The sequence below is a fragment of the Scardinius erythrophthalmus genome (genome assembly GCF_964197995.2).
Source record: "Scardinius erythrophthalmus genome assembly, chromosome: 4".
Lineage (NCBI taxonomy): Eukaryota > Metazoa > Chordata > Actinopteri > Cypriniformes > Leuciscidae > Scardinius > Scardinius erythrophthalmus.
In genome coordinates this window covers 152501-166654 of record NC_138224.1, presented here as the reverse complement: position 1 = coordinate 166654, position 14154 = coordinate 152501, and the positions used below count along the sequence as shown (strand labels likewise).

The window sequence follows — 14154 nt, the reverse complement described above, 5'->3', positions numbered from 1 at the left end:
ACAAGAGAGCATTAGTGTTCAACTGTCTGACCTCAGTCTTCAAAAGGAAACACACACACATGAGCATTAGCTGAAGAGAGAGAGCCTGACCTGCGCCTCCTCCCGCCGCTGGGTTTGGGAATGTGTGTGTGTGTGTGTGTGGAGACGATCTGGCAGTGAACGGTTCCCAACAGCAGCATCAGCCAGACGGAGCCGAACACCTCGGTGACGGGAATGCCATGAGGAGAGGAGACACTGAAGAACAACAGCGCTGCAACCACTGCAACACACACACACACACACACCATGAGGAGAGGAGACACTGAAGAACAACAGTGCTGCAACACACACACACACACACCATGAGGAGAGGAGACACTGAAGAACAACAGCGCTGCAACCACTGCAACACACACCCACACACACCCCATGAGGAGAGGATTGGCATGCATCTGTCATGAATGACAATGCTAGGGTAGTTCACATTAGTCCATGTTGATTGACTCCAACCGTCTTTCCTTCAGCTTCTGAAGGGTGTTGGCGTGGTCTAGTTGTCTTCCTTTATGAAGTTGAGCCCTCCACTGATCTCGATTCCTTGATGCTACGGTCCAGGATTCAGGTTGTATGCCAAAGTCTACAAGGTCTCGTTTGAGTACATCTTTAAAGCGAAGCTTTGGTCTACCAGTGTGACGAATTCCCTCTTCCAGAACGCCATGGAGGATAGAGTGAGGGATGCGGGATAGAGTGAGGGATGGAGGATAGAGTGAGGGATGCGGGAGGATAGAGTGCGGGAGGATAGAGTGAGGGATGCGGGAGGATAGAGTGAGGGATGGAGGATAGAGTGAGGGATGCGGGATAGAGTGAGGGATGCGGGAGGATAGAGTGAGGGATGCGGGAGGATAGAGTGAGGGATGTGGGAGGATAGAGTGAGGGATGCGGGAGGATAGAGTGAGGGATGCGGGAGGATAGAGTGAGGGATGCGGGAGGATAGAGTGAGGGATGGAGGATAGAGTGAGGGATGCGGGAGGATAGAGTGAGGGATGCGGGAGGATAGAGTGAGGGATGCGGGAGGATAGAGTGAGGGATGCGGGAGGATAGAGTGGGGGATGCGGGAGGATAGAGTGAGGGATGGAGGATAGAGTGAGGGATGCGGGAGGATAGAGTGAGGGATGGAGGATAGAGTGAGGGATGCGGGAGGATAGAGTGAGGGATGCGGGAGGATAGAGTGCGGGAGGATAGAGTGAGGGATGCGGGAGGATAGAGTGAGGGATGGAGGATAGAGTGAGGGATGGAGGATAGAGTGAGGGATGCGGGAGGATAGAGTGAGGGATGCGGGAGGATAGAGTGAGGGATGGAGGATAGAGTGAGGGATGCGGGAGGATAGAGTGAGGGATGCGGGAGGATAGAGTGAGGGATGCGGGAGGATAGAGTGCGGGAGGATAGAGTGAGGGATGCGGGAGGATAGAGTGAGGGATGGAGGATAGAGTGAGGGATGCGGGAGGATAGAGTGAGGGATGCGGGAGGATAGAGTGAGGGATGCGGGAGGATAGAGTGAGGGATGGAGGATAGAGTGAGGGATGCGGGAGGATAGAGTGAGGGATGGAGGATAGAGTGAGGGATGCGGGAGGATAGAGTGAGGGATGGAGGATAGAGTGAGGGATGCGGGAGGATAGAGTGAGGGATGCGGGAGGATAGAGTGAGGGATGCGGGAGGATAGAGTGAGGGATGCGGGAGGATAGAGTGAGGGATGCGGGAGGATAGAGTGAGGGATGCGGGAGGATAGAGTGAGGGATGGAGGATAGAGTGAGGGATGCGGGAGGATAGAGTGAGGGATGGAGGATAGAGTGAGGGATGGAGGATAGAGTGAGGGATGGGGGATGGAGGATAGAGTGAGGGATGCGGGAGGATAGAGTGAGGGATGGAGGATAGAGTGAGGGATGGAGGATAGAGTGAGGGATGGGGGATGGAGGATAGAGTGAGGGATGGAGGATAGAGTGAGGGATGCGGGAGGATAGAGTGAGGGATGGAGGATAGAGTGAGGGATGCGGGAGGATAGAGTGAGGGATGGAGGATAGAGTGAGGGATGCGGGAGGATAGAGTGAGGGATGCGGGAGGATAGAGTGAGGGATGGAGGATAGAGTGAGGGATGCGGGAGGATAGAGTGAGGGATGCGGGAGGATAGAGTGAGGGATGGAGGATAGAGTGAGGGATGCGGGAGGATAGAGTGAGGGATGCGGGAGGATAGAGTGAGGGATGGAGGATAGAGTGAGGGATGCGGGAGGATAGAGTGAGGGATGGAGGATAGAGTGAGGGATGGAGGATAGAGTGAGGGATGCGGGAGGATAGAGTGAGGGATGCGGGAGGATAGAGTGAGGGATGGAGGATAGAGTGAGGGATGCGGGAGGATAGAGTGAGGGATGCGGGAGGATAGAGTGAGGGATGCGGGAGGATAGAGTGAGGGATGCGGGAGGATAGAGTGAGGGATGCGGGAGGATAGAGTGAGGGATGGAGGATAGAGTGAGGGATGCGGGAGGATAGAGTGAGGGATGCGGGAGGATAGAGTGAGGGATGCGGGAGGATAGAGTGCGGGAGGATATAGTGAGGGATGCGGGAGGATAGAGTGAGGGATGGAGGATAGAGTGAGGGATGCGGGAGGATAGAGTGAGGGATGCGGGAGGATAGAGTGAGGGATGCGGGAGGATAGAGTGAGGGATGGAGGATAGAGTGAGGGATGCGGGAGGATAGAGTGAGGGATGGAGGATAGAGTGAGGGATGCGGGAGGATAGAGTGAGGGATGGAGGATAGAGTGAGGGATGCGGGAGGATAGAGTGAGGGATGCGGGAGGATAGAGTGAGGGATGGAGGATAGAGTGAGGGATGCGGGAGGATAGAGTGAGGGATGCGGGAGGATAGAGTGAGGGATGGAGGATAGAGTGAGGGATGGAGGATAGAGTGAGGGATGCGGGAGGATAGAGTGAGGGATGGAGGATAGAGTGAGGGATGCGGGAGGATAGAGTGAGGGATGCGGGAGGATAGAGTGAGGGATGGAGGATAGAGTGAGGGATGCGGGAGGATAGAGTGAGGGATGGAGGATAGAGTGAGGGATGGAGGATAGAGTGAGGGATGGAGGATAGAGTGAGGGATGCGGGAGGATAGAGTGAGGGATGCGGGAGGATAGAGTGAGGGATGCGGGAGGATAGAGTGAGGGATGGAGGATAGAGTGAGGGATGCGGGAGGATAGAGTGAGGGATGGAGGATAGAGTGAGGGATCTTAAAGAGTTCCTCGTTTGTCATCTTGTCTTCCCAGGTTTTTCCTATGATGAACCGTAGGCTTCTGGTGTGAAAGCACTGAGTCTACTTTCTTGTGATAGTTAGCCAGCTTTCTGCTCCGTAGAGGAGAAAGCTCAGGACACAGGCTTCATAGACTCTGACTTTAGTTCGGACAGGCAGGTGCTTATTCCGCCAGACTCGTTTAGTGAGTCTTCCGAAGGGAGAAGCTGCTTTACCAAGTCTGGGACCCAAAGTGTTGCATTTCGAGTCATTGTAGAGTTTAGGGGGTTCTCAGTGATTGTGAATATATGAGAGTCAATGGCCTGTGACATTGTAACAGTCTTTTTCAGACTAATGGTCCAAATTTGTCACATGATTTGGCAAATCGATCTATCAGGATTTGAAGCTGATCCGGAGATGACGCGCAGGAGATTTTCTGTCCACGTAGTCAAAGCTTTTGTTAAGTCAACAAAGCCATGTAAAGCGGTTGCCACTGCTCTCGTGACTTCTCTTGTAGTTGTCGGACAGCAAAAATCATATCAGTGGTTGATCGCTGTGGCCGGAGTCCCTACTGCGATTCTGGATACGCATCTTCAGCGATTTCCTGCTAACGTTTCATAGGATACGAGCAAGTACATTGCCAGTGACAGACAGCAATGAAATACCTCGATAATTGTTAGTCACCACGATCGCCTTTGTTCTTATAAAGACTGGTGATCGTTGCATCTTTGAAATCTTGTGGTACTTGTTTGGCATGCCAGCATTTCAGAATGAGTTGATGAAGATGACTGGCTAACGGGATTAGACCCGCTTGTAGCAGCTCACTTGGTGTTTCATCTGCATCTGATGCCTTTATTTACTCATACTTTCAATGGTGGATAACACCTCTGGAATGTCAGGTTCATCATCAAGGTGATTATGAATTTGAGATTGAGGGAGGTTTAAGGGAGTCTGGCAGCAAGCGCTTTCCTCTGTTCCATATATAACTCGCTGTAGTTAGGGTTAGGGTTAGCACGCTGTAGTGCTCTATCCATCTTTTAAATGAGGTTTAAATTCCTGTTCTAGGAACTCCATTATAGGATCTCGAGCCACCAGGGTGGTTCCCCGAGAACTAAGGGTTCCCCTAGGAACATTTTCCTGGTTGCATTCGCACTACTGGTTATTTCTGATATTCTGGATGAGTGAGATTGGTGTGTTTTGTTATTGCTGGAGATCAGCTTACACTAAACCTGAAGGAGGGACGTGTAGAGACAGATTCAGAAGGACAATCCTCATGTAAATCACAGGTGTGTTTTCTCTCTCTCTCTCTCACACACTCACACCCTGCAGCAGGTAGAGAGACAGCAGCAGCTTTCTCTCTATCTCTCTATCTCTCTCTCTCTCACACACTCACACACACTCACACACACTCACACACACACACACACACACACACACACACACCCTGCAGCAGGTAGAGAGATAGCAGCAGGTAGAAGACGGTCCTGGACGTGACCTGGATCCACCAGCGGAAGAAGAAGGGGAAGAACACCACCCTGACGATGCCCTTCCGTGTCAGAGCCGTCCACGGGCTCTCGGGCTTCGCTTTAGCAAACGCAGAACCTGACAGATAAACACACCACTGGTCACGACCTGCGACCTGTGAAACTGTGAACGCAGAGAAATCTGTGTGTGTCTGACCTCTGACCAGATCCACGTCAATCAGGTCTGGCTTCACGTGACCCGTCTTCTTCGGTTTGTTCCTCAGACCCTAGAGAGAGAGAGAGAGAAAGAGAGAGAGAGAGATATTGACACACAGTCTCTATTCACACTGAAACCATGTGTGTCACACACTTCATATGAGTTTAATTAGTCAATTCATGAGTAGAGCAATTACATACTCTCCTCCTTCAGTCACGCACACATTTAATACTACAGATTATTAGTAATGTAAAACAGATTTTATTCACATGAAAACACCGCTGTGATACGCTCTATTGAGGCCCGGTTTCGCGCTCTATTGAGGCCCCGGTCTCTCGCAGTCTCGTGCTCTATTGAGGCCCGGTTTCGCGCTCTATTGAGGCCCCGGTCTTGCACTCTATTGAGGCCTCGGTCTCGCGCTCTATTGAGGCCCCGGTCTCGCGCTCTATTGAGCCCCCGGTTTCGCGCTCTATTGAGGCCCCAGTCTCTCGCAGTCTCGCGCTCTATTGAGGGCCCGGTCTCATGCAGTCTCGCGCTCTATTGAGGGCCCAGTCTCGTGCCCTATTGAGGCCCTGGTCTCTCGCAGTCTCGTGCTCTATTGAGGGCCCAGTCTCGCGCTCTATTGAGGCCCCAGACTCGTGCCCTATTGAGGCCCTGGTCTCTCGCAGTCTCGTGCTCTATTGAGGGCCCAGTCTCGCGCTCTATTGAGGCCCCAGACTCGTGCCCTATTGAGGCCCTGGTCTCTCGCAGTCTCGTGCTCTATTGAGGGCACAGTCTCGTGCTCTATTGAGGGCCCAGTCTCGTGCTCTATTGAGGGCCCAGTCTCGTGCTCTATTGAGGGCCCAGTCTCGTGCTCTATTGAGGGCCCAGTCTCGTGCTCTATTGAGGGCCCAGTCTCGTGCTCTATTGAGGGCCCAGTCTCGTGCTCTATTGAGGCCCTGGTCTCTTGCAGTCTCGTGCTCTATTGAGGCCCCGGTTTCGCGCTCTATTGAGGCCTCGGTCTCGCACTCTATTGAGGCCCCGGTCTCGCGCTCTATTGAGGGCCCGGTTTTGCGCTCTATTAAAGCCCCGGTCTTGCGCTCTATTGAGGCCTCAGTCTCGCGCTCTATTGAGGCCCGGTCTCGCGCTCTATTGAGGCCCGGTCTCGCGCTCTATTGAGGCCCCGGTCTCTCGCAGTCTCGCGCTCTATTGAGGGCCCGGTCTCATGCAGTCTCGCGCTCTATTGAGGCCTCGGTCTCGCACTCTATTGAGGCCCCGGTCTCGCGCTCTATTTAGGGCCCGGTTTTGCGCTCTATTAAAGCCCCGGTCTTGCGCTCTATTGAGGCCCCGGTCTCGCGCTCTATTAAAGCCCCGGTCTTGCGCTCTATTGAGGCCTCAGTCTCGCGCTCTATTGAGGCCCCGGTCTCGCGCTCTATTGAGGCCCCGGTCTCTCGCAGTCTCGCGCTCTATTGAGGCCCCGGTCTCTCGCAGTCTCGCGCTCTATTGAGGGCCCGGTCTCGTGCAGTCTCGTGCTCTATTGAGGCCCCGGACTCGTGCTCTATTGAGGCCCTGGTCTCTCGCAGTCTCGTGCTCTATTGAGGCCCCGGTTTCGTGCTCTATTGAGGCCTCGGTCTCGCACTCTATTGAGGCCCCGGTCTTTCACAGTCTCGCGCTCTATTGAGGCCCCGGTCTCGCGCTCTATTAAGGCCTCGGTCTCTCACAGTCTTGCGCTCTATTGAGGCCCCGGTCTCGCACTCTATTGAGGCCCCGGTCTCGCGCTCTATTGAGGGCCCGGTTTTGCGCTCTATTGAGGCCCTGGTCTCTCACAGTCTCGCGCTCTATTGAGGCCCCGGTCTCTCACAGTCTCGCGCTCTATTGAGGGTCCGTCCTCGCACTCTATTGAGGCCCCGGTCTCGCGCTCTATTGAGGCCCCGGTCTCGCGCTCTATTGAGGCCCCGGTCTCTCACAGTCTCGCGCTCTATTGAGGCCCCGGTCTCGCACTCTATTGAGGCCCCGGTCTCGCGCTCTATTGAGGGCCCGGTTTTGCGCTCTATTGAGGCCCCGGTCTCTCACAGTCTCGCGCTCTATTGAGGCCCCGGTCTCGCGCTCTATTGAGGGCCCGGTTTTGCGCTCTATTGAGGCCCCGGTCTCTCACAGTCTCGCGCTCTATTGAGGCCCCGGTCTCGCGCTCTATTGAGGCCCCGGTCTCTCACAGTCTCGCGCTCTATTGAGGCCCCGGTCTCGCACTCTATTGAGGCCCCGGTCTCGCGCTCTATTGAGGGCCCGGTTTTGCGCTCTATTGAGGCCCCGGTCTTGCGCTCTATTGAGGCCCCGGTCTCTCACAGTCTCGCGCTCTATTGAGGCCCCGGTCTCTCACAGTCTCGCGCTCTATTGAGGGTCCGTCCTCGCACTCTATTGAGGGTCCGTTCTCGCACTCTATTGGGGGTCCGTTCTCGCGCTCTATTGGGGGTCCGTTCTCGCGCTCTATTGAGGGTCCGTTCTCGCGCTCTATTGAGGGCCCGGTCTCACAGTCTCGCGCTCTATTGAGGGTCCGTTCTCGCGCTCTATTGAGGGTCCGTTCTCGCGCTCTATTGAGGGTCCGTTCTCGCGCTCTATTGAGGGTCCGTTCTCGCGCTCTATTGAGGGTCCGTTCTTGCGCTCTATTGAGGCCCCGGTCTGGCGTGCAGAACAAGTCGAATCACTTTCTGCCCTCTATATATTTGTCTGCCTATCCCTCACGCAAGACATTCGGCCACACACACACACACACACACACACGAGTCATAGCGCAACAATCTGAATGAGATTCACTCTAAGCTGCTACACGAGACCCGTCTTCAGCATCATCATCATCAGTGAGGAGTTTAACCTGTTAAGCTGCAACCCCACTTTTGAAAAATCCCAAGAAATGACATACCCAAACTGAAACAGATACAGTTCATGAACCCTTTGTACTAAAAGCACAAGTATGATCTCATTTGAAAGCTGACACCTGGCAGTTTATTGTAAATGTAGAATTAATTATTGTCATAATGACAAAAATTGTTATAAATAGCTTCAAAGTTTTGTAAAGTTATTAGAAATTATTTTTTATGAAATATCCTCATTGAAAATTGAAGTTGGCACTGGAGCAATCTAGAAATGCACTACAGCTAATGCCACATGTCTAAACATTTTATGTTAAAATCTTAAGATAATAAGTCCAAAACTCTGTATTTAGTGAAATGTTTTTCAAGACCATGTCATGTGACTATTTTGATTTGATGCTAAAATGCTTCTGATGTTTATTGCCATCTTCTAACCATCTATCCAGTATATTGTCTTTATTGTTTTGTGGTGCAAACGAGCCCCATTCAGTCTCAGTCTCCCCCTGCACACATTCACACTTCTCCAGCCTGGTTATGGCTCTAAATATGCATTTCTTTTGTCTGCATTATAGTTACTAACGACTGGCTATTCACAGGCTATTCATATGGTTTCAGTCACTAATTTCTTTTCTCAAAGTTCACCCTTACATTTTAAACTGTATCTAATGCATTTCTTGAATAAAGAAACATTTCAGTAAGCATTCAAAAAATAATAAAAATATAACTTCTAGGTGGCAGGTGCACCTAGGGCTAGCTAGCATGTTAGCTTAGCACACCATCAATACACGACAATTTATGAGATTAAAACCATGTTTGTGCTTATAAACTTACTTTATAAAGCAAATCGAGTATTTTAAATAATTTTCTGTGATCTAATTTTGCTTCAGATAAAAAATCAGACAGAAAATATACTATTGGATAGTGTTCTGCACAACGATTCTATATAGATTAGCATTACATTATAAATATAATCTATTATTATGGAAATACCTGGCATGGATTGAAAAACACAGGTAACTCAAATATCATAGCAAACATGTTTATTGTCTTCAAAATGTCTGTATCTGCATGTTACAGCCATAGTTACAGCGCGATCTCTTGTTAGCTGTGTGTGTGTTCGAGGCTTCCTGGATTGTCACATGATTATGGCACTTCTTCATGTTCTAATACTGTGCACAGGGCGGCGAGGGCGCCCTCAGGCTATTGGTATGAATTGAAAACACATTAACAGAGTATGCAAACGCTCATAATGATTACATCGACGCATTTGGGTATAAATTCAATAAATATTATTCCTGTCTATAGAAATCTGATGTAAACCTATGAGAATATATCAATATTTCTCCAAATCTGCACATTTTTGAGCTAAAGCCTAGAAGGACGTTGTTTTATGTATCGCTGTCATGACGACAGCACGGAAGTTTTTTTATGAATGAAAGCGGCTGACGCGCATAATTCATATTAAAGGTATCGACTCATTTTTTCATTTCATAACTCCTGACACAAATTAAGAAATAACTGTCGCTATAAGTTTCTCAGAATACAATAGTGGTCAAATTCTGAAACTTGAGTCTTATATCTTTTTAATGATGTATAGTTTGTCAAGGTATAACATTAAATCTGATAGTAACTTTGAACTATATATAAATAAAACCGCTTCAGTGCGCCCGCGCTCTGGCAACGGTTAACAGGTTAATGTCTGCCGAAGTTAATCTCAGTACATGACAGTCGTTACTGATGTGACCTTGTCTAAACATGCTCTCATACACACACAAGCATCCAGTTGTGTGAAGACATCAAAGCCAGTCTGACACAAAACAGACAGGGTTAGACACACGCAGCGCCACCTGCAGGCTGAGAGCGGCAGCGGTACTCACCCGTCTAATGAACTGAGGAGAGAGAGGTGATAGAGCGAGAGAAATTTAAGAAGAAGAAGAAAACTACACACTCACACACACACACACACACAGTCTCTCACACACACACACACAGGTTACCTTGATCTCTCTCTGTTCCACTGATTTCTCCCATATCTGCTGGTCATACGCACCGATCTGACACACACACAGAAGAGAGACAGACAGGTTTAACATCAGATATGATCTGAACAGCATTCATGTGTTTAAACATCTGAAAAGACACACACACTCTTCATGAGTGTTTAGTTGTGGTGTAAATCCTGACGCTGACAGTCAGATTCACACTGTAACCTGGAGCACGTGTGTTTAACGAGCCGACGGCTAATAAAGGGTTACTGGTTTAGAGTGTCAGTGTCATAAGTGTAAATGTGTGTGATACACAAGCAGCGGCAGCTCTGATTGGTCTGATTGTTGCCGGGGGTGACAGCAGCGCAGTGTCATTTCCACACTGGAGGTGAAGACTGAGATGCTGAAGTCACATGACACACGGTGGAAAACACTCAATAATTCATGATTTCAGTCTCATTAAACATACAGCGAGTGCACAACCTGTGTGTGTGTGTGTGTGTGTGTGTGTGTGTGTGTGTGTGTGTGTGTGTGTGTGTGTGTGTGTGTGTGTGTGTGAGAGTGTGAGAAAGAGAGAGAGAGTGTGAGTGAGTGTGTGTGAGAGAGTGTGTGTGAGAGACAGAGAGAGAGAGAGAGAGAGTGAGTGTGAGTGAGTGTGTGTGAGAGACAGAGAGAGAGAGAGAGAGAGAGAGAGTGAGTGTGTGTGTGTGAGAGAGAGACAGAGAGAGAGAGTGAGTGTGTGTGTGTGTGTGTGTGTGAGAGAGAGTGTGTGTGTGTGTAAGAGTGTGTGAGGGAGGGTGTGTGAGAGAGTGAGTGTGTGTGTATGTGTGTGAGAGAGAGAGTGTGTGTCTGAGAGTGTGTGTGTGTGTGTGTGTGTGTGAGAGAAAGATAGAGAGAGTGAGTGTGAGAGAGAGTGTGTGTCTCTGAGAGAGTGTGTGAGTGTGTGTGTGTGTGTGTGTGTGTGTGTGTGTGTGTGTGTGTGTGTGTGAGAGTGTGAGAGAGAGAGAGAGAGAGAGAGAGAGAGAGAGAGTGTGTGAGTGAGTGTGTGTGAGACAGAGAGAGAGAGAGAGAGAGAGTGTGTGAGTGAGTGTGTGTGAGAGACAGAGAGAGAGAGAGTGTGTGTGTGTGAGAGAGAGACAGAGAGAGAGAGTGAGTGTGTGTGTGTGTGTGTGTGTGTGTGTGTGTGTGTGAGAGAGAGAGTGTGTGTGTGTAAGAGTGTGTGAGGGAGGGTGTGTGAGAGAGTGAGTGTGTGTGTGTGTATGTGTGTGAGAGAGAGTGTGTGTCTGAGAGTGTGTGTGTGTGTGTGTGTGTGTGTGTGAGAGAAAGATAGAGAGAGTGAGTGAGTGAGTGTGTGAGAGAGTGTGTGTCTCTGAGAGAGTGTGTGTGTGTGTGTGTGTGTGTGTGTGTGTGTGTGTGTGTGTGTGTGTGTGTGATGCGCGGATCGGGCGGGTCAAGTATGCTAATAAAAAAAACATTCTGATTAATTTCAGGTGGGTCGTGTCGCGGGTGGATATGATAAATCATTATTAACGAAAATATTAACTACATTCTCTAAAATATGAGCATGTCTAAAATGTAATTTTTTCCGCCAGGCAGAGAGGCACTAATTTGCACTCTCTTTAAGATGTACACTGCGCGGGATCCGCTGCTTTAAGCAGAAATGGAGAAGGTCCGAGTGAAGTAGAAAAGAAGAATTAAAAACAAAAGGAAGGAAAGAAAGAAAAGTACCGTGTGGGAGCGTTTCAGCGAAGTGGCTAACGAGGATGAATCAAGTGCTGGTAGTGTAACATGCAACGGTTGTGAAGTGTTTGAGTGTGCGTGCGTGTGCGTGCGCTCGCCTGTTCTGGAAGTCGCAGTGACAGAAACAGTGACATTCCAGTTTATGTTTCAAAGGAGTAAAGTTGTTTATGCCATTAAGAAAATTAAATTCTGTCAAATAAATTTCATTTAAAAAAAATGTTCATTTAAAAGCAGCGCTCATTCATCAGTGTATCATGTTACCATAGAGATGCGCGCATCAACTGTCGCCGAGTCGCTGTTGAAGATGATCATCCATTTATCATCACGCGTAACAACACAGAATAATTGTGATGTGACCATCGGGTGCGGAGACTTAAATCAGAGAACATTATTGGTGCGGGTGGATGATCTGTTTTTGGCTGCGGATTCGAGTGACATTGGAGCTCATCCTCGCATCTCTAGTGTGTGTGTGTGTGTACGATTATCTGTGTGAGGACTGTCTGAGTTTAAAGAGTAAATTGAGGACATTTCCGCCGGTCAGTTTCTGAGAGTCTTTAAAGGCCTGGGTCAGGATAAGAATGTCCTCACAGTGAGTGAGTGAGTGAGTGAGTGAGTGAGTGAGTTGCTTCTCTCACCAAGTCTAAATAAAGCTCAGGTGTGTGTGAGCTGGCGCTGCGCAGTGAGTCACTTGTTGTTGTCTGTAATCGACAGACGTGTTTGCTCATTGGTGTGTTTTTCATGTTCTTGCATGTTTCTGTGATTAAACATGTTTGATCCAGGAAACACCGTCACAGTCTCACACACACACATATACACACACTAACACTCAATCACACACACACACACACACACAAACACACTAACACTCAATCACACTAACACTCAATCTCACACACACACACACACACACACACACACACACACACACACACACACACACACACACACACACACACACTCAATCACACACACACAAACACACACACACTAACACTCAATCCCACACACACACTAACACTCAATCAAACACACACACACACACACACACTAACACACAGAAAGATGAAGATAGATCGATCTCTCACCTTCTTCTGGTACCAGAGAACAGCATCTCGCACTTTAGACGCCATTTACATGTCAAGAGTCTCACGCTGGATCATTATAGCCTGAGAACAGAGAGAAGAGTTAGATCAGCTCTGACGCACTTCAGCTCCTCTTACCTGCAGCACAGGTGTGTCCTACACACACACACAGTACACACACACACATACTGTACACACACTCACTGACACACTCAGTACACACACATACTGCACACACACTCTTTCACACACACACACACACACACACACACACACACACACACACACACACACACACTCGCTCTCACACACTCTGGCTCGCTCACACTCTCTCGCTCACTCACACTCGCTCACTCGCACACACTCGCTCACTCGCACACACTCGCACACACTCGCTCTCACACACTCGCTCTCACACGCTCGCTCTCACAGGCTCGCTCTCACATGCTCGCTCTCACACGCTCGCTCACTTACGCTCGCTCACTCACGCTCGCTCACTCACGCTCGCTCTCACACGCTCGCTCTCACACGCTCGCTCTCACACGCTCGCTCACTCACGCTCGCACACTCGCTCACTCACGCTCGCTCACTCACGCTCGCTCACTCACGCTCGCTCACTCACGCTCGCTCTCACACGCTCGCTCTCACACGCTCGCTCACACGCTCACTCACACGCTCACTCACACTCACTCGCTCGCTCACTCACTCACACTCGCTCTCACACTCGCTCTCACACACACGCTCTCGCTCGCTCACTTACACTCGCTCACACACTCTCGCTCACTCACTCACGCTCACTCACACTCGCTCGCTCGCTCACTCACTCACACTGCTCGCTCGCTCACACTCGCTCGCACACACACACACACACACACACTCACTCACTCACACTCGCTCACTCACACTCGCTCTCACACACTCGCTCACTCACACTCACTCACACACTCACACTGCTCGCTCGCTCACACTTGCTCGCTCACACTCGCTCTCACACACTCGCTCTCACACACTCGCTCGCTCACGCTCGCTCGCTCACACTGGCCCACTCACACTGGCTCTCACTCACTCACACTCGCTCGCTCACACACTCACACTCGCTCACACACTCACACTCGCTCACTCACTCGCTCACTCACACTCGCTCACTCACACTCGCTCGCTCACTTACTCACACTCGCCCACACTCGCTCGCTCACTCACTCACACTCGCTCACACACTCACACTCGCTCACACACTCACTCTCTCACACTCGCTCGCTCACTCACACTCACTCTCACACACTCGCTCACTCACACTTGCTCTCACACTCGCTCTCACACACACGCTCACTCACACTCACTCGCTCGCTCACACTCGCTCACACACTCACACTCGCTCTCACACACACGCTCACTCACACTCACTCGCTCACTCACACACTCGCTCACACACTCGCTCACACACTCGCTCACACACTCGCTCACACACTCGCTCACACACACTGGCTCACACACACTGGCTCACACACACTCGCTCACACACACACTCGCTCACTCACACGCTCGCTCGCTCACCTCACACTTGCTCGCACTC

At 50.3% G+C, this 14154-nt stretch overlaps 1 protein-coding gene across 2 annotated transcripts in view; it reads right to left on the bottom strand.

The window, feature by feature from the left end:
* The window catches only part of LOC308689901 (protein PHTF2), a 44370-nt gene that overhangs the window by 21531 nt on the left and 8685 nt on the right, over positions 1-14154 (bottom strand). The window contains exons 2-7 of one of the 2 annotated variants that reach the window (XM_081364008.1): positions 12585-12665; positions 9772-9828; positions 9652-9663; positions 4929-4998; positions 4692-4850; positions 91-259 (exon numbers count right to left, since the gene is read on the bottom strand). In XM_081364008.1, coding sequence (XP_081220134.1) covers positions 91-259; positions 4692-4850; positions 4929-4998; positions 9652-9663; positions 9772-9828; positions 12585-12629 — 512 coding nt within the window. In that variant the 5' untranslated portion in view covers positions 12630-12665. The remainder of the gene's footprint in view (positions 1-90; positions 260-4691; positions 4851-4928; positions 4999-9651; positions 9664-9771; positions 9829-12584; positions 12666-14154) is intronic. The other variant, XM_081364009.1, reaches the window with a different exon arrangement.